This window comes from Physcomitrium patens, chromosome 23 (assembly GCF_059467195.1).
Source record: "Physcomitrium patens ecotype Gransden chromosome 23, ASM5946719v1, whole genome shotgun sequence".
NCBI classification, from domain to species: domain Eukaryota; kingdom Viridiplantae; phylum Streptophyta; class Bryopsida; order Funariales; family Funariaceae; genus Physcomitrium; species Physcomitrium patens.
The window spans coordinates 3,953,859-3,978,528 of record NC_143432.1 but is presented as its reverse complement, the minus strand read 5'-3'; the positions used below and the strand labels follow the sequence as shown (position 1 = coordinate 3,978,528).

The 24,670-nt window shown below is 34.3% G+C and overlaps 1 protein-coding gene and 1 long non-coding RNA gene across 4 annotated transcripts; one reads left to right on the top strand and one right to left on the bottom strand.

Annotated features, from left to right (window-relative positions):
• Nucleotides 1-12,435: 12,435 nt before the first annotated feature.
• LOC149986487 (uncharacterized) lies at nucleotides 12,436-14,080 on the top strand. The gene is made up of 2 exons (XR_016500360.1): nucleotides 12,436-12,569; nucleotides 12,815-14,080. It is a non-coding gene; the product is annotated as an uncharacterized LOC149986487 (long non-coding RNA).
• Nucleotides 14,081-17,574: 3,494 nt separating this feature from the next.
• Nucleotides 17,575-22,741, bottom strand: LOC112276111 (uncharacterized). 3 transcript variants are annotated; one of them, XM_024507143.3, is made up of 13 exons: nucleotides 21,811-22,741; nucleotides 21,542-21,580; nucleotides 21,173-21,235; nucleotides 20,906-20,986; nucleotides 20,739-20,797; nucleotides 20,487-20,595; nucleotides 20,126-20,308; nucleotides 19,942-20,011; nucleotides 19,516-19,646; nucleotides 19,175-19,198; nucleotides 18,736-18,879; nucleotides 18,444-18,538; nucleotides 17,575-18,207 (listed from the first exon to the last, which is right to left on the bottom strand). In XM_024507143.3, the coding sequence occupies exons 1-13, from the start codon at nucleotides 21,946-21,948 to the stop codon at nucleotides 17,976-17,978; spliced, it is 1,368 nt and encodes a 455-aa protein (XP_024362911.1). In that variant the 5' UTR covers nucleotides 21,949-22,741; the 3' UTR covers nucleotides 17,575-17,975. The 3 variants fall into 3 exon arrangements, with proteins under 3 accessions (XP_024362911.1, XP_024362912.1, XP_024362913.1); XM_024507144.3 differs by having other exon boundaries at nucleotides 21,173-21,202; XM_024507145.3 differs by having other exon boundaries at nucleotides 21,109-21,202; nucleotides 21,811-22,731.
• Nucleotides 22,742-24,670: the final 1,929 nt, after the last annotated feature.

The following is a 24,670-nucleotide window of genomic DNA, read 5'->3' as shown; positions in this document are numbered from 1 at the left end:
TAAATGTATTATCTTGATATTTATTAGAAATTATAAAAAATTATTTTAATATTTAATCTAAATTCTATCAAATAATCTCAAATTTTATTTATTGGATCATTTTTTTAAGTTGCAATATATATTTTTGTCATTTATATAGCACCAAGTCTTTATTCAAATAAAAGTTACAATAGAATCTTAAAAAAACATACGTAATATGGAGATTTCTTTTTTAAAAAAAAATTGATATATTGCTAATATATTATTAAAGACATGAATCAAAAAAAGATTTTACAAAAGTAATATACTCTTATAATATTTAAAGAGAGAAAGTAGATATATTAAAAAAAAATATACGATAGAAATTAGAATAGTTATTACCAAATACAAAACGACTAGAGATTTTTGAAACAAAGTTAAGAACAAGAAAGTCATTAAGAGTGAAGAAGGTCTTATTCTTGCCTCTATATATACTATCTAAATAGGAGAGTACACATCAACATTTTATAGGTCATTTAATACAAGTCCAACTTACAAGATATATGTCTAATTTACAAAGCAAGTTGCTAACATATACACCACATGACCAACTTATAGAATAACTGACCAACATGTCTAACATATAGCTAACTTGTTTGCCAAGTTTTCAACCTACCAATTACTTACTAATACTTGAAAAATCAAGTTTGTGTTTATAAAGCTTCTAAGAAGCTATTTTACTAGATATTTTTAAATTTACTAACTTCTACTTATTTCTACCTAAGTCTACAATCTAAATAATTATTAATATATAGTGACTCAAAAAATAGTTTTAATGTTGATATGTTTTGAAAAGAATGGTATATTACAAATGAATTGTAGTGAATAATGATATATGGTTTGTAGAGAAAATAAAGTACTCCTTCATAGCTACCAAATGAGCCCAAGTTAAAAAAAAATCTATGAAGTTAATGTAAAGCTATAACCAATCCAATTTGGAACAGTATTGAAATATTTTTTTGAATGTGGTATCCAATTATATATCAGTACTTTGGCCTTGATAATTGCTTCTAACTTCCTAGGCATAATTTCTATTAAATTTTGGTACAAAATTTCTTCAATATTATTCTATTCCGTAGCCATTCTTTCCCATAATTTCCAAACTCCCTTTGATTTTATTTTCTAGGTATTGAACTGGTATTTGAGGTGCTCCCAAAGGTGTTCAATGGAATTAAGATCTTGAGACTGATCAAGCCAATCCATTACTTTAATCCCATCATAATCAAACCACTTTCATGCTAGCTTTGAGTTATACTTAGGATCATTATCTTGCTAAAAAATCACCTCTTCTTTAGAAATGTCAAATTCTTCAATGCTAGGAAACAAGTTTTTTTCAAATTCTTTTACAAATTGTTTGGCATTTATCTTCCCCTCAACTTTTGCCATCCTTCTAATTTCATTTTATCCCATATAATTTCCATACCATTATATTTTCATCTCCATGCTTAACTATTTTTTGGATCTTTTTGTCAAGCAAGAATTGACCCTTTTGTTTCCACAACCACTTTCTGCCATCTAATCCAAATCTATTGATTTTTATCTCATTTGATTAAATAAATCTCTTTCAATCCTTCACAATCCATTTCTTGTACTTCACAGCAAAATCCAAGCATTGTTTCTAATTGTAGATAGATAGTAGTGGCTTTCTTTTCTTCACTATGGCTTTCATATTCCATTTCTTAAGAACATTTCAAATGGTATGGATTGATATAAGATTATTGATAATATTGTTAAAAATTTTAGCAACTTCAACAGTGTTTTCAATCTTTTTAGTGTTGATTTGGCAAATGATTGCCCTTTCATCTACTATAGTGAGTTTCTTTGGTCTGCCTAACTTAAAGTTCTTCCTATTAAAAATAATCTTTTTTCTTACCTTAGATATAATAGCTTTATTATAGCCAAGTTCAAAAGTACTTTGGCCATAAGATTTTTGAAAATGAAGAAGAGTAAATGTGATGTTGTCTTGGAGAGAGCAGGGAATATGTTTCATAGTTGTTCAAGGAATTGTCACGGATATAAGAATTTGACAAAGAAATATGTCAAGATTAAAGACGAAGAATAACATTGATAGCATAAGTGGTTCCAAAGACTCCTATTTATATTATAATGAAGATTATAGAAGTCTATGGTACTTTCTATGGAAGTTTTTAGAAGTCTAAAGAAGCTTCTAGAAATCTAAAGAGGCTTTTAGAAGCCTATAGAATTTTTTAAAAGATTGTGGAAGATTCTATAAGTATTTAGAAGGTTTTAGAAAATTTCAGAAGATTTTAGAAGGTCCTAAAATGTGGTAATTTGGAATATATCCATGCCAAAATTTTTGATTAAGAATGGTGCTTTTACAGCTACTAGTAAGTATTAATGATGTCATTAGATTAGTAATAATATTTTAATAATAAATTTGATGATGATAGAATGTTGAGTAATTGATAGAATCCAAAAATTAGACATGACACTCTAAAAATTATTTCCATACTACTTCAAATTAGATTGATCATAGCTCCGCAATTATCTAATGGATTCTTTTCATTCTAGGCTCATTTGGTAGCTATAAAAGAGTACTTTATTTGCTATATAAACCACGTGTCATTATTCACTACAATTCATCTATAATAAACCATTCTTTCCAAAATATGTCAACATTGAAACAATTTTTTGAGTCACTATATATGTTCGTGATACACATTGATCTTATGATTGTGCAATCAATCTTTAAGAAAGAAATTAACTACTATTTGGACTAATTTACAACTTGTTGCAAAAAAAATTAGTTGGAATATATTGATAAAAATATTATAGGAAATTTTCTTTAACATTCAAAATATTTTGCAAATATATTAATATTTTCAATGAAGAAAAAAATATGGATCCTTGCAATTATAGTTAGCTAATGTGTCACGGCTATAATCATGTAAGTTAATAATTACATATAGAAATAGGTAGAAGTAAATAAAAGTAGATAAAAGTAAGTTAATTCTATAATATTTAATATAAAAGCTTCCTAAAAACTTCCTAGACGCTGCTTTGACTTCATAGGTATCTTTAATTGACTTTTTGGATTAGAAACGTGGTCAACAAGTTGGCCATGTGCCACACATGTTGTTAGCTTGAAGATCAAGCTAACTATGTGGCCCACACGTAGAAAAACTTGCCTTGTAAGTCAAGGCATGTGTCCTACAAAGTCAACACATATTGGAGGTCCTATAGAACGTCGCCACGTAGCCCCTAGTTAGATAATATATATAGAAATAAGAGTGAAGGCTTCTTCACTCTTGTCAACTCCTTTCTTGCTTCTAGTCTAGTTTCAAGGGTCTCTAGTTTTCTTGTCTTTTGGCAATAGCCATTCTAGTTTCTCTTTTCAATATACATACTTATTATTCATATTTTGTTACTTTTCTTTGAGTGAAGGCTTACTTGTCTGAACTGTTTTTTCATCAAGTTCTTGTCCTTGACAGATTGACAAGAGTACACTTACAATATCAGAGCTTTGTTTTTTCTTGAGTAAGAGTGGATTACCCCTTTCTCTTGACAAGACATAAGCGTATTAGAAGTTTGCGGATTACCCACTTCTAAACTGATATTGTTCTTAGTATCTTCTTTGTTATCAAGTCTTTCTTTTCTTTTGTCTTGAGCAATATCAAACAAATTTTTCTTCTTAGTGTCATTATGGCAGAGCTTGTTGAAATGAAGAGTGCAATGGCACAAATGCAAGAGCAAATGAGGGAGTTAATGCTTGCGATGCATCAACTCAATTCGCCAACACAAGAAAGAACAAGAATAGCAGAAAGTGGGGATATAGAGATGATCGGAGCTGCTTCAACATCTACAACAAATCACGTTCTTTCTCCAATTGTACAACACCCTATAAGCACTAGAGAACCAAGAATTGCCTTACCTGAGAAATTTGATGGTACGAGATCAAAGTTTCGAGGGTTCATCAATCAAGTACAATTGGTAATTGAACTTCAACCGCAAAGCTATCCAACTCCAAGATCACAAGTCAGGTTTATTGGCACTCTACTTTCTGGTTCTGCATTATCGTGGTTTTCGTCTTTTCTTGAACAACGAAATCCAATATTGGATAATTTGGAAGCTTTTTTGGCGGAGTTTCGATCTATGTATGGTCAATACGATGCAACTCGTGTTGCAACAAATAAGATCCGAATTCTGCGATAAAAAAATTGCTCAGTAACAGTATATGCTTCACAATTTTGACAACTTATAATTGACATCAAGTGGGATGATGCTGCACTCATCAGTCAATTTCTTTAAGGATTGCAATACGAAGTAAAGAAATTGATGCTCAACTTACTTGATCCTCAAACTTTGAGTCAAGCAATCGATTTTGCGGTAAAATGTGATAATCGACTTTTCGAATTTCGATCCGAGAATCATTCACGGGAACCTCAACGTTATTACTCAATGGCAACATCAACATCTTTGCCAAACGTACATTTGGAAGTAGAAGACATGCAAATTGACGCGGTACGTTTTAAACCCCTAACTGAGCAAGAAAAGATTCGTCGTCGTCAAGAAGGATTATGTTTATATTGCGGAGAACCTAAGCACACTGCTCAACATTGTCCAAAGAAAAGACGCAACTATAAAATGAGGGGTACGACGGTCAAAGAAGACAATATGTCAGAAAACGGATTCGTCCAGCTACAATAGGGACCGTGCAGCTGGAACCTTGTACAATTCCTAATGAAGGTCCTATCCTCTCCTCAGAACCCTCTCCTTGTTTTATAATAGACTTATATTTAGGACCTAAGAATTACAAAGCCTCTGCTTTATTAGATTCGGGAGCCTCAGCATGTTTTTTAGATGAACAATTTGTTAAAAGTCGTAAAATATCCTTTATACAGAAACCTAAACCAGTACATGTAGAAGTCATAGATGGTCGTCCCTTGTCTTCTGGAGATGTCACTCATGAAACTCATCCTATAAAAGTAACAATAGACGGTCATGATAGCTACATAGCTTTTAACATAATTAAATCCCCGTCCAATCCAGTTATTTTAGGTTTATCCTTGCTAGAAAAATATAACCCTCGAATAGATTGGAATTCGCATAAACTTGACTTTTTCCAAAGTATTATTAATAGTTCTACCAACCAAGTAAAAAATTATAAGTCTAGTATAGTAAAACCCGTACTGATAGGTGTAAAAGTATTTATACACGCAGCAAAAGAAGGATCAACTTTTGCTATTTATGCTGCACCTATTTTTGAAAACGTAAAGACTTCAAGTAGCATTCCAAGTCAATATCAGGAGTATCAAGACGTTTTTGAGAAAAAGAATGCAGATATTCTTCCTGAGCATCGCCTATATGATTGTTCAATCGACCTCAAGGAAGGAACTCAGCCACTATTTGGACCAATTTACAGTTTATCGCAAGATGAGATGGCTGAACTTAAGACATATATTGACGAGAATTTAGCGAAGAATTTCATACGCCATTCAAAATCTCCAGCAGGAGCTCCAATTCTATTCGTAAAGAAAAAAGATGGATCTTTACGAATGTGTGTTGATTATCGAGGACTCAACAAGATCACAATCAAGAACAGGTATCCATTACCTTTGATATCAGGACTCCTTGACCAATTGAATCAAGCTAAGATCTATACAAAAATAGATCTAAGAGGAGCATATAATCTAGTACGGATCAAAGAAGGAGATGAATGGAAGACTGCGTTTCGAACCAGGTATGGACATTTCGAATATAATGTCATGCCCTTTGGACTCACGAATGCACCAGCTGCTTTTCAACATGTCATGAATGATGTATTTCGTGAATTCTTAGACAATTTTGTCGTCTGCTATCTAGACGATATCCTGATCTATTCTAAGAACGTCGAAGAACATGAAATACATGTTCGTCAAGTATTACAAAAACTTAGAGATGCAGGATTGTATGCCAAGATGGAAAAGTGTGTATTTCACACTACTCAAGTTGACTTTTTAGGATACATCATTTCAAATGATGGTCTCATGATAGATTCTAAGAAAGTCCAAACAATCATGGATTGGAAGATTCCAAGGACAGTAAGAGATGTCCAATGTTTCTTGGGATTTGTCAATTATTATCGGATCTTCATCAAAGATTTCTCACGAGTTGCAGCTCTACTTGCACGCTTGACTAGTAAAGATAAATTCCAATGGAATCAAGAAGCGGAAGCAGCATTTGAAGCCTTGAAGACATCGTTTGTCTCTGCACCAGTCTTATATCGTGTTGACTTTTCTAAGGTATTTTTTATGGAAACAGATGCATCAGATTTTGCCTTGGGTGTAATTTTATCACAAATGGGAACAGATGACAAACTTCATCCGATAGCTTTTCATTCAATAAAATTCTCAGCAGCCGAGATCAATTATGAGATCCACGATAAAGAACTTCTTGCGATCGTGGATTCCTTTCAAGAATGGTGTCATTATCTAGAAGGCGCTTCTAATCCAGTCACTGTGTATACAGATCACAAGAACCTCGAATATTTCATGTCAGCACGCGTGTTGAATCGTCGTCAAGTTCGTTGGAGTATATCTTGGTCAAGATTTGAGTTCATTATCACTTATTGGCCAGGAAAACAACAAGGTTTGTCTGATGCCCTATCTAGACGTTCTTATTTTGCACCAAAAGAAGGAGATGCAGCTTTTGAGCAACAAAGAACGGTCCTCTTGAAACCGGAGCAATTTCATCTCCAAGCAATGAAATCAACATTGACTGTTGATTCAACTTTTGTCAAGCAAATCCAGTCCAGTATGTCCTCAGATCCTCTTGTTTTTTATATCGAGAATAATTCTTCCAAGTCTCATGATCCTTCTAAGTTCGAGTTCAAGAATAATCTATTATATTTTGAAGGACGCCTATATGTTCCAGAAGGAGAAGCACGTTTACGTGTTCTTCAAGCACGTCATGACTTTCCAACAGCAGGGCACTTTGGATATAATAAGACTTTGGAACTCATATCAAGAGATTTTTGGTGGCCACAAATGTGGAAGTCAGTCAAAGACTTTGTACAATCATGTGATATTTGTTCAAGATCAAAAATTCCTCGTCATCGACCTTACGGACTTCTTCAGCCATTACCTATACCAGAACAACCATGGTTTTCTGTTTCTATGGATTTCATCACAGATCTTCCAAGCTCAAGATCTTATGATTCTATATTTGTGATAGTAGATCGTTTCACCAAGATGGCACATTTTGTGCCATGTACAAAATCTATCACAGGTGAAGAAACAGCTAAGCTTTTCATTGATAATATCTATCGCTATCATGGATTACCTAAAGATATCATATCGGATAGGGGAACTCAATTTGTGTCAAGATTTTGGAGGACCCTTTTCAAGATTTTAAAAGTGGACATAAAGCTATCTTCGGCTTTCCATCCTCAAACTGATGGACAAACAGAGCGCGTAAACCAAGTCTTGGAGCAATATTTAAGGTGTACTATCAACTACCAACAAGATGATTGGACAACCCTTCTGCCATTGGCAGAGTTTGCTTATAATAATATGGTACATTCTTCCATGCAACAAACACCTTTCTTTGCCAATTATGGCTATCATCCACGACTTGATACTTTTGATTTTTCAAAAGTTGATAATCCTGCAGCAGAAGATATGGCAAATCGGTTGTCAGGGTTACATGCAATAATGAAGACGCAATTGAAGGAAGCTCAAGAACGACAAAAGATAAACGCAGATCTATATCGTAAGGAGCAATCACAAATCAACGTGGGTGATAAGGTATGGCTACTTCGTCGCAATATCAAGACTACTCGACCTTGTGACAAGTTGGACTATCGTAGGCTTGGCCCTTTTTCTGTTTCTGAACAGATCAACCCAGTTGCATATCGGTTACATCTACCGGAGTCAATGAAGATCCATCATGTATTCCACGTGTCTCTTCTTGAACCATATAAGACAGTGGATATACAAGGAAGAAGACAAATGCCACCGCCTCCTATAGAAGTAGATAATAATGAAGAATTTGAGGTGGAAGAGATATTAGACTCAAGGCGGCGCCGAAATAAGCTGAAATATCTTGTTCATTGGCGCGGATATGATATTAGTGAACGCACATGGGAGCCATCCAGGAATCTAGCAAATACATCAGCTAAAGTCAAAGTTTTTCATCAACGACATCCATCAAAACCAAGATGAAAATCTCTCTTATAAAAGAGACAAGATTGAGGCAAGATAACATTCAATTTCCTATCCTTGTTTGTAACTTCTTTGCATTTGTGATGCTAATTAGATGGAGAGCCAACAACCAGCGGATTCAACTCAAGAACCTTCGTTTGCTGACCTGCCGGACGAGACATTACGATTGTCACAACCTTCAAGATGACGCAATCGAGATGAAGATCTTCAAGAACGACATGTTCTTCCTCGAACAGATGGTGAGATACAACGCGTTTGGTATCACGATTTGGGAAGGGACTCTCGATGTTTGGTGATTTTGCTAGAGGTAGGAACAACTCCTGATGGTGTTCCGAATATTCTATTCGAAGGAAGTTACGAAGGCCTCAACAATGATCAAATAACTGGGTGGTCTTCCCGCCCTGGTATGAGACACTACCGATGGTTGAGAGGCCCTATCAATCATCTTCGAAGAGAACAGAGATCAGAGTATGTGGCGAATACAATTCGTCGCATCATAGATTTCCTCAACATATGATGACCGCTTCTCATGGAACTCGTCTCTAAAAGAAGGGGTAATGTCACGGCCATAATCATGTAAGTTAATAATTACATATAGAAATAGGTAGAAGTAAATAAAAGTAGATAAAAGTAAGTTAATTCTATAATATTTAATATAAAAGCTTCCTAAAAACTTCTTAGATGCTGCTTTGACTTCATAGGTGTCTTTAATTGACTTTTTGGATTAGAAACGTGGTCAACAAGTTGGCCATGTGCCACACATGTTGTTAGCTTGAAGATCAAGCTAACTATGTGGCCCACACGTAGAAAAACTTGCCTTGTAAGTCAAGGCATGTGTCCTACAAAGTCAACACATATTGGAGGTCCTATAGAACGTCGCCACGTAGCCCCTAGTTAGATAATATATATAGAGATAAGAGTGAAGGCTTCTTCACTCTTGTCAACTCCTTTCTTGCTTCTAGTCTAGTTTCAAGGGTCTCTAGTTTTCTTGTCTTTTGGCAATAGCCATTCTAGTTTCTCTTTTCAATATACATACTTATTATTCATATTTTGTTACTTTTCTTTGAGTGAAGGCTTACTTGTCTGAACTGTTTTTTCATCAAGTTCTTGTCCTTGACATAATGATGGATTCAACAAATTGACCAATAATAATTAATATTCCTTACTTTTGATCTAAAAACTCTTTAATCAATTAAATATAGGTAAAATATATATTAAAATAGATCTATAGTAAGCCTAAAATTTAGTGTATATTTTAAAAAATAATTAATTAAATTATACATTAAATATAGCTATATTGAATATAATATTGTATCTTTTGATATAAAAATCTTCCAATTTCTTTCTAATATTTGATTAATGACATATTTTGTTAATTTCTAAATTGTTTTATCTCATGTTTTTAGATAATATTTTTATTTATTTTTATAATATAAAATATTATAAACAATGGAATTGCCTTATGTTATAAATAATTAGAGATATGGAACTTCAATTAAGATAAAAAAAATATATCTATTTCACATAATTCATGTAAATTTATTAAAATATAGTATTACAAAGGTTGATTTGTAAATAGATTCTAAGAAGGTTCATTCAATCATAGATTAGACAATTGCAAAGATAACACATGATAGTATATGATTTTTAGAATTTATAAATTATTGTTAAATATTTATCAAAAATTTCTTTCAAGTTTCGTTTTTTATTGATACTTAACTTTTAAAGACAAATTAGAATGTGATAAAGATATAGAAACAATATATGAAGGTTTAATAATAACTTTCATATTAGGTCTTATTTTATATAGTCTAAATTTTTAATATATATAGATACTTTTTTATGGAAAAAAATCATTTGACTTAATATTAGATGGAGTTATATTAAAAATTGATGTAATTAATAGATTTTATTCTATTATTTTTTATTCAAAAATATTCTTAAAAATAAAAAATTAATCATAAAATCTATAACATAGAAAATTTTGTTTTACAGATTTCTTTTGTAATTGGCATCACTACCTAGAAAATACTTTTTATATAATTAAATTTTAAACCAATCATAATAACCTTGAATTTTTCATGTTAGCATATTTTTTAAATTATTACTAATTTTATTAAATCATGTCTTTATTACAATATATATTTATTATTACATATTATTCTAAAAAAATATTTGAGTCATTAAGTCAAAAAAATTAGTTGACATTGCTTTTATTGATGAAGCTTTTATATGATTGTTAATAGATTCTTTTATTTTTTGTATTGAAAATATTTTTTATAATAACTCTAGAAAATTTGGATTCCATAATAATCTTCTTTATTATAAAATATGTTTATATATTCCAAAATATCAAGTACAATTACATGTATTACAAGCACAATATGATTTTCCAATAGTATGACATTTTGGATGTAATAAAACTTTAGAGCCTATCTTAAGAGATTTTTGGTGGCTTCAAATATAAAAAGATGTCAAAGTATTTATTCAATCTTGTGAATCTTATTCTAAAGCAAAGATTCTAGATCATCAACTTTATGGGCTTCTTCAACTTCTACCAACTTTAAAATAACATTGGTCTTTTGTTTCAATAAATTTTAGTACATACTTTTAATTCTATGATAATGGATTTTCTAACTAAAATGACATATTTTATATCTTGTACAAAATCTATCACAAATCAAGAAACAACAAAAACAATATATATATATATATATATATATATATATATATATATATATATATATATATATATTAAAAACTTTAAATTTATGTTGTATATAATTGAGAATCTTAATTTGTGTTAATATATTGGAGAATAATTTTCAATACATTAAAAGATTATATAAAATTATCTTTAACTTTTCATTCTCAAATTAATGGAGAAACTAAACATATTAAGAAGAAAGCAATTAACACCACCTCATGTTTAAATAAATAACAATTAAGATTTTTATAATAAATTATATTTATATATTTTAAAAAATTATTAAAATTATTTTTAAATTATTACGTTTTATGTAAAAATATCCATAATTAAATAATTATTATAAATTAAATTATATAAATATATATATAATCTTCTCAGTTTAATCTATAGATAATATTTATTTTTTAATGAAAGAAGTAGATGTTATTTTTTTATTATTATGTATTTTTATTTATATTTTATTTGTGATTTTATAATTTCTAATTAAAAATAAATAAATAAATTCATGTGGTGGTTTTTTAATTTTATTATTTTAATAATTAAAAAGCCTAGAATATTTTTTAAAATTATGCATATCAATATATTTAAAAACATATCATTTGATTTAAATATATATATATATATATTATAAATATATAATTATTTTTATTTTAAATAATAAGAATTAATCTAATTAACCACATCTAATAATTTTAAAGTTCATATAATGACTAATATTTAAATTTAGTCATAAGCATTTGTTCTAAGATGAAAGATTTTAATCTTGTTATTAAAATTGCAATATGATTCTATAGCTTCAATTTTCACACATTACCATTTTGCCAATAAGCTTAAAAATAATCTTCTTATATATTACATTTAATAGAGAATATATCTTTAACTTTCAAGTGCAATAAGTTAACTTGTAAAGACTTTATTTTTTGAAATTGCAGATATAATTTGCCTAAGTGTTGTAGATGTAAGTTAACCCATAATTAACCTTTTCAAATTTATATCAACAACAAAAATTCCAATATTCCAAAACAATAAAATACACCCCACACACAATCAAACAAATAAATCTATACACACACACACATATATATATATATATATATATAAAATTAGCAGAAAGTGAAACAAGCGTACGTATCAACAACCACGAGATGAGCGAAGATAAATTGTGAATGCACAATGGCAAACAAGTAATCACCAAACATTAGTTCGCATCATCTGCCTGCCAATTGAAGGAAGCAATCCATAATAAACTGCAGCATTTTTGATGTGCAATGACAACTGAGAGCAGGGCATTGTGCAGGTTCTCAACTGGGTTTAATCCATCAGATGTAAAGTCTCTCTATAACGGCAGATGAGCAGCTATAGCTCGAAATCTGTGCACCTTTAGTCCATTCCATTGCAACACCAGGGCTAGAAGCAATAAAGGAAAAATAGATTGCCTTCTCCAGCTTCATATCTTGGAGCTTCTGGGTGTCTCCTTGTGCTACAGCTAGTGTTACCAGGAGGAGTAGTAGTAGTAGTAGCACTTGCTTGCTTGCAATGCTGAGCTCAACTTTCGATGCAGCAGCAGGTGCTTTTCAAGCTGATCAGGTGGCGAAGGCGCTATAGCCAGCAATACGTTGCCGCAGTTGACTGCAGTACGCTTCTCATGAGTGTGCTCTGGTCCTCATTCGACAAGCAAGGTGAGTACTCTCTGCCATGATGCGTACAAACAGACACAGATACACAGCCAGAAAAAAAAGCCTCACACAGATACACACCCACTCGTGCCACGACTTGCTCGCTTACCCAGAGCAGTTTCGGTTTAATGCTTGGAAGCATTGGATTTAAGACAGCCTTGGTTGTGTGTTTGACATGTGCGTGGAGTACAGAATGGAAACTCTAGGAAAACGCCACCTGCTGCTGAATACTGCTGGCTCATTTGCAGATGGAAACGATCCCCCCCTGGAAGTGAGACAAGAGAACTACGACATATAGAACTGCTGCGGTGTATTTTCTTTTTCCCCGCTTTTCATGAAGGCTAAGCGGCGCGGCGAGCTCCGTCCAGCAGGAACACTGAGAAAAGGGAGCACCAGTACAGGGGGTTTTGGGCCCTGAATCCAAGACTGGAGAGTTGAAGTGCGCTTGTGTCCGCAAGTCAGAGTAGCTGCAGATTTGAGATGGATCAGGTAATGAGATATGAGCGAGCACCAGTACTTTTTATTAGAAGCTTTGTTTCAGGGTGTCGTGTTTGTGAATGTGGCGTTCAGTCATCGTTCAGGAACGCTGGGTTAGGAAACTAGGCTGGTAGCTGCATTTGAGCAGGTGCTGGGCCCCGACCAGAGTTGATGATTCCGATTATCAGTTGATGCGGTTCAAGGATGCAGAACTCAATCAATAGCAGGTAAGTTCAGCCCTGCTTCAAGGGGCTGGGGCGAATCCACTCCCAGACTGAGCAATCGGGGGAATGATCTTTGGAAAATCCATGTTCATCCAGTTCGAAGGCTGCGGGCAGATCTTCAATATTTTCCCCCAACCCCAGGGCGAAAGAGGGATGAGTGAGTCTCATGGGTCAAAAGGTGGAAGGGAGTATGAAGAAGGTGAACATAGGATTGCAGCCACATTTGCCAGCGCACTCGCCCCTGCTGGCCCCCACAGTTTGATTCCCCGACTTCGAGACGCAGTAGTGCTGATAAGCAGAGCCTCACCAGGACGAGTCAGCTACAATTGGAAAATGTGTCTTTCGCAGAAGAAGAGTTCAGTGCATGGCCCGCTGCCCCACGATCTTCAGCCCGCAGATGAAATTCCGCTGCGGCGGTTTTCATCCACGCGGTTGAGTCTGGGGGCTTGTCCACCAAAGCGTGCTTCATTGAATCCAAGTTTTAAATTATGGTGGGAGCCGCCCTGGAGGTCTATTTTGTGATCTGCATCTACGACCCTGACTCTCCTCTGAGTGCGCTCATTGGAATCGGTCCATCAGCTGCAGTACTGCCAAATATGATGAGGGCGGAGCTTAACTTGTACTAACATGGAGGCGAACATTAACTTATCCCACTGACTGAAGGGGACGGCATTAACATAGTTGTAGGTATCTCAACTACTGGCTGTCAGGCCCCAATCTGCGTTACGAACGGACCTGCTTTTATCCCCTCTATCCATTCTTTTTTACACACGGCAACCATATGCTTGAATAAAGAAAAAATAGATCACCGCTCACTATTGTCACATAATACCAGTCGTTTAGACCTGCACAGCCTAGTGCCTGTGAAACTCAGTGTCAAACTAGAAACCAGAGGAAACTCTTCGAAAGGGGAGAATCTGTAACGGTGGCGAGGACCACCGCAGATCCAAGTCAAGCCGGACCTCTGAAGACAACCCCCCCCCCCCCCCTCTTCCCACTGAGGGTGATCCCCTTGGTTCCCGATGAAGACAAAACAAACAAACAGGTTTGGCATACACGCAGGCAGGCAGGCAGGGTGCTAAAAGAAGAAGAAGCTTCAGCTGACTTGTCCTCCCTCCAAATAAGTTTGATTGTGAGAGAGAGAAGAGATGGATCGCTTCCTCACACTCAGCATCACGCTTCCGGTGGTACCGCCCTGACTGAGTGGTTATACAACGCCTCGGAGTCTGCGAAACCTCTGGCCAAGACTTGTCTCGACATTGGCGCCGTCGTCCTCAGGGACACATGTATGCACGCACACCATCACCACCACCATCTCCAGCAGCATCAGCACTACACTTGCAACAGCAGCAGCAGCCACCTCTTTGTCTCCTCCTCCTATCTCACTTATTGCCAGGCACCGCCATCATCGCTTGCTTGCATTCACTTGGAGAGCTGTACTAATACTGTCTGCACTGGCAAGGCCCGGTTGCATCTGCCATGGACAACCCTACACCACACCGCAACTACACCACAACTACACCACACCACATCTACACCACACTGGCTCTGCAAAGCAATGGATACCACAACCACAATGCCGTGTTGCACTCGGAGGTATTGAAGGATGAGGAGTAGTTGAAGGAAACTGGGATTGTAGTGATGAAATTTGCACTTCATACATTTTGCAATTTCGGAGCAAGCGCAGCAGGTGCCTCTTGGTTGATTGGTGTTTTCTCCAAATAATACCATGAAAACTTGATCTTACTTTGTTTGGTCTTCTTTATGGTCCTACAAGGTAAGCAAAAGCTGTTTATGACAAAAAAAAAAAAAACAAAACAAAACAAAACAAAAACAAAAAAACAACAATATTATTTTTACTACCTTCCTAACTTTTATTTATTTTCTAAAATAAAATTTTATTATATTTTTAATAAAGCCATTTTATAATACAATATTTCTTTTATTTCTTTTATCCAATAGCCATGTTATAATACAACAATGGATCTTGAACTTTATCAACTTATGAAACAAATTGAATATTCCTTATGGAACTTCTAGCCTAAAAGTGGAGATTATATAACAGATATTTATAATACTTAAGTAAAGAGGAATAAATAGAAGTTAGTAGAAGTATGTTAGAAAGATAATATTTTTTTAAAGAAGTTTTGAGAAAGTTTTATAGATACAAATTAGATGTTTAGACTTTTATAGATATGCCATGTGGCCATTAAAACTTGTGCAACAAGTTTTCTACTTTTGAAAAGCCACATTGGAAGCAATTTATAATTAATTTTTTAAGTCACATGCCTTGTGGTTCTTAAGATGCTTTTACAAGACCTTCTTCACAACTAGTATATATATATATAAAGAAGACTAAGGCCATCCTTAGTCTTATCAATACTTTTTTTGTATTTCTAGTCTTAGTTTAAGACTTTCTAATCTCTTTGTATTTGACAAAAGCTATTTTAGTTCTTTTCTATCTTGTAACTATTTCTTCTTTTCTTATATTTTTATTTTTTATTTTCTTTATAGTGACAATTTATGTCCTTGATATTTATTACAAGCAAGATTTACTAATAGCAAGAAACCTATTCAATTATTTGTTAATAGTTTATATTCTATTAAAAATAATATATCAATTTTTTATTCATAAAGTTAGTTTTATTATTTTTTTCAAGATAATTTTTTATACAAATATTTGAAACAAGATCTTCCAAAAAGAATTGTTTTATTTTAAGACAAGAAAACTTTAAAATATTTCTTATGAAATCATTTTAATATTTATTTTTGATATTCATACACAATGAATTAAAATAATAATATAAAAATAGATAATAAATCTCTTATAATTATGAGATTTACTAATATAATTTTTTGATACAAAATAGAAAAAAATATGATGCAAATATGTAAATAAAGAGTTGAAAGTAAAGAGTGGCATTCAAAAATTACCTAAAAACCTTAGACTGATACCTAAAGAAGGTCAATTGTGAATCAAAGTTGGAATCAACTTATGATGTATAAAATTGTGCACTTACAGCAAATGAAAGATTCTTTTGTTAATTAAAAAGTAAGGTAGAAGAACAAATTTGATAGAATTTTTGAAAACATTAGATTTGAAGGATATGAGTAGATAATGACTTTATTAGAGCTTTGCAAAGTTATAATTATCTTTGGTAACTTTGTTTTTTGTAGAATAAAAAAGAATATACATTTTGATGAATTATATAAATTTTTAAGAAGATTTTTAAGTAATTTTTTTTGGAATTGTGAATATATTTGTGTTGGATGTTTGTTATTTAATTGATTTAAATTGGAAAGTCAAATCAAAAGAAATAAAAATTCAAATGAGTTAGGTTTTCAATAGATGGATTTTGAAAGTCAATAAAGATTCCTATGGTTTTGAGCAATATGCTAGTTGGATTAAAATTATTTTTTATTTTTTCATAGTTGACTTAGTTTCCAAAATTTATGCAAGTTTTGAGAATAAGTAAATAATTCAAAAAGAATCTATTAACATTAGAAGATTGACATCAAGATTGGAGAAGAAAAACGACCAACATTCAAGAGGATTATAAGCATTTTTTCTTAATTTTATGCTTATTACTAATTATTAGATTCAAAAGCATAACGTTGTTTATAGAAATTAATATTCAATCTACTTTCTCCTTGATATTGTCTATGGTTGTTTATTGGTTTTTTCTTACGTCTTCAATGAAATTCAACACGAATGAAGCAAGTTACTCTAAGGGTACTGAAAAAACTCCCTAAATAAAATAAAATGGTGACTCTTCCTGTGAGAAGGCTTTCAACATCTATAGAGTTAGATGACTGTTTCTTTTCGTAGTGTACTGCAGTTACTTTCGTGGGATATGCAACTGGGCAGGTCAGTCCAAAATCGCATTCAGCTGGCAACGTCGGTGGTACCACTGATACCCTTGCGCCTTCATGATCACTACTAAAAAGGATGGAACACCCCGCAAGCAACCCAGTTCGTAAATCTTCTTATGTCAGTAAGGGTTCAGGGGAATTCCTGGCTCGCACTGACTGACTGATGAATTCGATGGATAAGTTCTGGTCTTAGATTTGCAGTCGACTGGTGCAAAACTTTGCTGACTACATTCCACACCCTGCAGAGGGCATGATGTTACAACCTGTTGTAAATCATCATTCAAGTGACCGTGGAGAAAAACCAACGTCTGGTTTGTTGGGCATACACATTCAGAACAAGCTAACGTTCAAGACAAAAACATTACACGCCGTACACATCAAACGTTAGCAGTCATAAGTTACGTCGATGCTTTCCAACATTTTTACATCAATCATAACATTTAACCATGGATTTGACCATGGAATTTAAAATATCAGGGTTGGGAAGAGTTGAGAATGTTGCATCAGCACCGTCAGCTAGGAAGTTGGGGCGCAGCCTGTTCTTTGTCAAGTCATGCCGCCCATACTCTGAATCTGTCTGACGGTTCTTCGAAAGCTCATCTTAGTAAATTGCGACCACCATCGTTGTCTAGACTTCAAAACTGCGGAACATGATAGGTACCTGCTCTGATTTATTGAAGATGTACTCACCAAGGTTATTTAAGCAGTCCTGCTAGTTACATAGGACCAGTGATGAACACTCCCGTCCAATTCGCACGGAGCATTTACAGTCGCCCGTCAAGAACTGGATTCCACCCTAGACTGAGCATCTTAACTTCCTCCATCAGGAATCTCCTCAACTTGAACCAGAACCACCAGGACTTTCCAGTTTTAAGTCATAAAACAATTCAGAGATGTTCGATCTTGAACCGATAATCCTTGGTGCTACCTTGGGTCCAACTGATGTCCTACTATTTAAAGATCTAACTGAGTCTCCTTTCCTTGGTGTGGGTGTTCGAAAGCCACTCGGTATCTTCACACTTCCAGATCTAGTCTTCTGGGATATACCCGCAGGCTCGCTAATGTACCTGCAACAAATGAAAACGTCTATTCAAACTTCAAAATCCATACTCGTCATTCTAGCCATGAATAAACAAAACAATCAACTGGATAATTTTATTTGTATATATATATATATATACTAGCAAATAAAAAGCACCATTCTAAAAAAAGGTTTTGTATTGGAATTTCCACCCAACAGAAGACCGCTATCTGGAAATGTTACACGACGGTACATACAATCAGAAAATTATCGGTAATTTACCTTGGATCTTCAAAGAAGAGTCGAATCCGCTCATCAGATAGTAGCCAGTGCTCCTTCTCTTCCTTCATTTGTAGCATACATAGTCTCAAGGCGTACTGCACAAATCAATCAGTTACATTTTGAATCATAGGATAAGTGAAACTTAGATAAGCAAGATGAATGTGCATTCGATTACAAACTAAATTTTCAAATCAAGGAATTGGGTTCTTGCATCCAGGATTTGAATTTGACACAAAAAGAATAGAAAATCACTTGAAAGACATTCAATTACTTAGTGTATCTGGAGACTCACCTCCAACATCCCCAACTTGTACACCTTCGACCCAAATGTTGACTCCAGCTCCAAAGTATCACTTTCTTGACCATCATGACTAGGATTTCCATCATGGCCTCTAGCATCGTCCTCGTTACCAGCATCATTTTCACCTTCGATACACTGTAAAATCAACATGCTTTAATATACACAGAGACAACACACGTATTCACGCCCATACCCCAGTCCATGGAAAATAACAATTTTTAGGGCCTAAAAACATCAACAATACCCACAAATTAATGCAGAACCGTAGTCAGGTCATTACACTTGAATGCATGTAAAACTGCAAGATTATCTCTCCAAAACCACACTGCTCCATAGACAAAACCAAAGAATAGAAAGGCACTTCAATGTGTTCCCTCAACTTACACCATGTCCTTAATTTCATACTACTTTATGTAGGGGACCAATATACCTGGAATGCATAGTGGTTCGATTCCTGCAAATCACCAAGGTGTGGTTTCAGATACAAAATACGGATACAAACATTAAGCTCTCGTCCATCCACCTACTCTACCCTATCCAAGCACGTCCTCAATGATACGCTCTGATGCAAGCATGACGGAGACTAGTCCGAACACCAAAAACAACCAAGTCGGTTTCTGACTTCAGGAACTCAATGGACTTAATCAAAAAGTATAAAGAATGCAGAATTTAATTTCAACAGATACACTAGCAGACCGAATTGCACGAAAATACTGTCTAGCTCCATTTCAAGTTATACTCAAATCTGCAACTCAAAGAGGGAAAACGTACCAAAAGAGAACTGCTTGCAGAGCTATCCTTAGCAATCTCCGCGACAGATCCAGAAGAAACCACCGCGTCTACCAGCAAAACAGCTTCTAACTCGTGCTCACCAAGTCCAAGAACATGCAATGTGCATGAGCCTGGCACCCACCACACATACACCCAAATCTTAACATATATGATGAAACTGTTCGATTTCCATAAAAACCAGAGGGGAGTTTAAAGCAAATTCGTAGACTAGTAATAAAAACGAGCAATTGCATCTCTTACAGATGAAGTTGCCTTGAACTTGATGAAACCAACAAGATTGCAACGGGATCATATCCAGACATGATGCTCGCTCAAATTAGGAAATTCACATGGTTAAAAAGAATGCGGAGCTTTTGAATAAAAGGACTAGCCAAAAAGCTCGTTCAAGAAGGAAAAAGGACAGACCAACAGCAGAGACATGCGATACTGGAAGGCAAATGCACATAAGGATGTCTCCAGATTCAGATTCTTCTTCCTGGTAGTCATTATGCAAAGTACTTTTTATAAGAAACCCTAAACGGGTTCACAAATGTATAAAGCATTCAGCAATAAAATCTCTCTTTCCAATTTGAAGAAATACTGCACTTACATTGGTGATAGAAAGCACAAACTCAGTACTTCCCAAACCAGGCATAGCAACAGCTTGCTTCAGAGATACGCAGCATCTCATCATTTTCTCTTGCCACCGTGGCAACGTCAGTTTTGTCTCGTACTTGTACATTTTAGCACGAAAACTTATTACAGTTCCTTCCCTGTCATTAGCTGTACGAATCTGTCGTTCATGGACAATTTACAGAGCAGATAACTGAGAACCTTAATACTACCGATATGACGTTTTCTGCATCACGGAAAATAGTGAACACTTCTATCAATATACTAGATCAAGATCTTTGTTTTATTTTTAAATCGGTCTAATCCAAAATATTTGGAATGAAGTTGCAAATTCTCACCAAATGACTAGCCTGCATGAGTCGTGAAGGCGACAAGCCTGAGTCTGCTACTCTTAGAAGAGACACAGCATTGACTGCCATAGAAAGATATGGCAAGATTGAGTCCAACCTACAATCACAAAAAGAATACTTGTGACATGCACAGACAACTAGAACCAGCTATAATATAATCTGCGACCATCAAGAGCACATATCAACCCCTAGAGATTTCATAGCTTCACTGATGAAGAAGCCGTGCACACGTGGACATACCGTGTCATGAAACCCTGTAGCCGGGCGACTGCATCAGCTTGGGAAGTTTTCACAATGCTCTACAAAAGAGCAAACAAATCAATTTTTAAAATTAGCACCACATACCGTTCCGGAAACCATTCATCCTTGGGATTCTTAAACCAACTGTAAGAGCACCAATTACTCACCTCGTTATATGCTTGTGCCTCGAGCTCTTCTTGAAAGCTCACAATATCGTTAATGACACGAATTGCCATGTCCAGTGCACCCTAGTTCCAGTCCAACCCACAGTAAGAATCTTTTACTAATCAACACAGAAAATCACAGGATAGTCAATGATTTCCTAATAGCAACATATTATAGTGTTTCTAAGTTCCCTGATGCCACTTACCTTCGCAACCAGGTCAACTTTAGGGCAGAATGGAGACTCAAAGATAGCAATCGCATACACGCACCTGAAGTGCTGTATTCCCATGAAGTACATACTGCACACACATGTCGACTGGTAAGCTCAACACCTGCAAATCGATTGAGAAAGATGAAGGTTCAGTGCGGCATGCCTTTGACAGCTCCTTGGAACAGGAGTTCTACGAACTGATCTCGTGTAAGTATTATTCAACTGCTGCAACAAATACATGGAATGCACTTTACGACGAAGACAGAGCAGATTGATTTTAGACGAATGACAAATTTATAACTGCAACAACAGCAGAATCGGAGGAACTTCAAGTCCTTTATTGATAAGTCGCCACATTGAGCGCATGAAGAGATAGTCTGACAAACACTACACCAAGCACAATCCAAACGTGGGTCCACCGACTCGCCTGTAGTCGAGATTCAAGTTCCTTCTGCAGCAATTGGAGCTGCCAAGAACAGACTGTTAGTAAAAATCCACGTGAAGGAGGTGAGCTTCACCACTACCCACTCAAGTTCAAAATACCATATCCCACAACAGTCGGACAAAGTAAAAGGCATAAAATCTCTTTTCAATGTAATACTGAAACAAAACCAAATACTGAAGCAGCGCATTCACACACAATTACGGCACGGGATAAATAAATCACGCACAAAGAAGATGAAGGCAGCCAAAAACCTGAAGCTCAATCTGGCCACGAAAGCGCACGTTAAGACGTGTGAAAAGAGACGAAAGCGAACGTTGCGCCACAGCCTCGAACGTCTTCTTCACCAACACTGAACCAGCATATAAAGCGGCCGCGGATCCCACGTCCATGGCTGAACTCCTTCTGTTTCTTCAAGATCTCCTCTACTCAAATTCACAAACAAAAGAACATCTGCTCTACTGCTGCATTCACGCTAGTCCAGTCTAATCTCGCAAACGATGTCGTCAAAGATAGCGGACAAACATTATTTCAGACACAATCCATGTAATCACGCCTACCGGTCCACCCGCGGTTCCTAAAAATACACTGTGCATCCGATATTTACCCGTAACAGGCGGCCTCACTGCATACTTCGTACAATGCTATTATCATTCCTTCGAGGATTAAAACTTGCATGCAACTTCAAAAAACAACACGACAAATCCCCGATTGATTCCTCTGCTCTAAAGCCAGAATCACTCTGAGGCCATTCACGAACTAACTACATGTAAATCGACTCTCGTCCCACCAAAACCTCTTCAATATCCTCAAGTGCGTGCCATCGAGACCTCGCCAAGAAATCCAACCACCGATATCTCAAATTCTGATTTAACCGTAAAAAACATAAAAAAAATAAAAACACCGCGCAATAGCATCAACTTCACTCAGAAAGGCCAACCAAATCGAAACGTGCACGAAAAGCACGGAAAGCGAGTGTATGAGTTATTTTCTTCTAGGAACTGAAACCCTAGCAGTACTCCATCAATTCAGAAGATTGAGAACAAATCGAGCGAGGCCGAGAATTCTTAACAAAGGAGGAATGAAGTTGGTGAGAGGGGAACTGTAACGTTGTGAGGATCGGAACAAGCAGGCCCTGGGAATTTTGAATAGTTTGTCAGCTGAACTGCGATGGAGAAAACTCATGGTCATCCATCGTTTGCCATGCTACGCCACCAGCATAACATCCCTGCGGATTCACGTTGACACGGAATTAGGTTCCTTTGGTGTTAGGACCCATGTAGTGTTAGGTCCAAGTTCATTTGGAGCCAAACCCATTCGTTACGAATTGGCTTATTAATTGACTTGGTTGTATGTATATATATATATATATATATACATATAATATGATATAAATAAAAACCTGGAATTACATTGGGTTATACTACATTTTCCCTTTTATTTTTTCCCTTTTATTTGTTCATTTATTTTTAATAAAATACACTAAGTGTACATTTTTTGCCCCAGTGTTAGTGTTATTTTAGTGTCATGTATATGATTTTTTTCATAAATTAATAATTGATCACCTGCTTTCACTTGAATCTTTTATATGTGTTTATGGCATTTAAATAATCACATAGATAAAGTAAAGAATTAACAAAGAAATTAAATCAATATAAAACATAAAACATGAAAATATTATTTGCTTATTTAGTTTTTGAAATTAGTAACATTAGATAAAATAAACATATCATAAGTGTACTACTATGTGAACTTATTATGATAGATCATTACAAGTAAGATTTCCAATAAATTTAGCTAAAATGAACATCAAATTCTAATTCTTTTTGCACACACGTACACAGTGTGAAAGAGGGGAAAATAAATTATCAACTAATTATAAATTTAAAATCCATGAATTCTTTCATACTTTTTCTTTAAAAATCTCTTCAAACCTAACTGTATAAAAATCCTCTATGTTTTTAAGATTTCTTATAAATTAAATACAGAAATATTTAAATGAAATATTCAATTGATTAATAAGAAGAATTATTATATTTTATATAGTAATCATCAGATAGTCATTGTTTGTGATTTTCTATTTTTTATTTTTTGTAGAACATATATATATATATATATATATATAGTAATCATCAGATAGTCATTTTTTATGATTTTCTATTTTTTATTTTTTGTAGAACACATATGTGTATATATATATATATATATACAGGATGAGACCAAATAAGATGGAATATTTTGTTTATTGACTTGATTCAAATATCAATAAGTGAATGTGTAATATATAATCATATTCATCTATCATACATGTAAAAAAACGAAAAAAATTGACATAAACAAATCAAGTTACAAATGTAAAAACAAAAATAATTGTAAATTTATTATAAAGTAGATACATAAATAAAAATTTATTGACTTGTCCTTGTTTGAATGGAAAGATTGGAGATTGTAAATGTAGATTCATGTAAAAATAGGATCTTTTATTTTTATTTTTTAAAATATTCAATTAATGTTTGCAGATAAATACTGGTTTTATAGCATGTGTGTGGTATGGTCATTGTACATGTCAAGGGTTTAAATATAGAGAACCAAGGATTAAAAAGTTAAAAAATAAAATAAAATAAAATGATATTTTAGATTTGAAACAAGAATAGATACTAGGTTAGAAATAGTACAATAATAGGATTGTTAAAAATAATTATTGGCAAGATCAATGTGTCTCTTGTTGTCTCCTTAATACACAATAACAACTTAGTCTTGTGGAATTGTCTCCTTGATACACAATAACAACTAAGTCATGTAGAATTTTCCAAGGGAGGTCCTAAGACCAATTCCATAAGTCTACAGAATCCTCTATAGATACTTTTAGAAACTACAAAAAGTTGGGGATCCTTTTCACATGTTTTTAGAAACTACGAATAGTTTGGGATCCTTTTCACATGTTAATGATGTTTTACATATATATTTTTAATATTTTTCTCATTATTAAATTAAATGTTTGAATTATCAAAACAAAAAATTATTGAATAAAACACACATAAACTAAAATATACAAAAACTGCAATCAATGACAACACAACTCTAAATCAAATCAAGGTAGTATAAAGTAGATCT

Coding starts and splice junctions, on each gene's coding strand:
- LOC112276111 (XM_024507143.3), bottom strand. CDS start 21,948: ATGGACGTGGGATCCGCGGCCGCTTTATATGCTGGTTCAGTGTTGGTG. Junction 21,236..21,541: donor AACTTGAATCTCGACTACAG/GCGAGTCGGTGG, acceptor ATCGATTTGCAG/GTGTTGAGCTTACCAGTCGA. Junction 19,199..19,515: donor CTGCAAGCAGTTCTCTTTTG/GTACGTTTTCCC, acceptor GGTGATTTGCAG/GAATCGAACCACTATGCATT.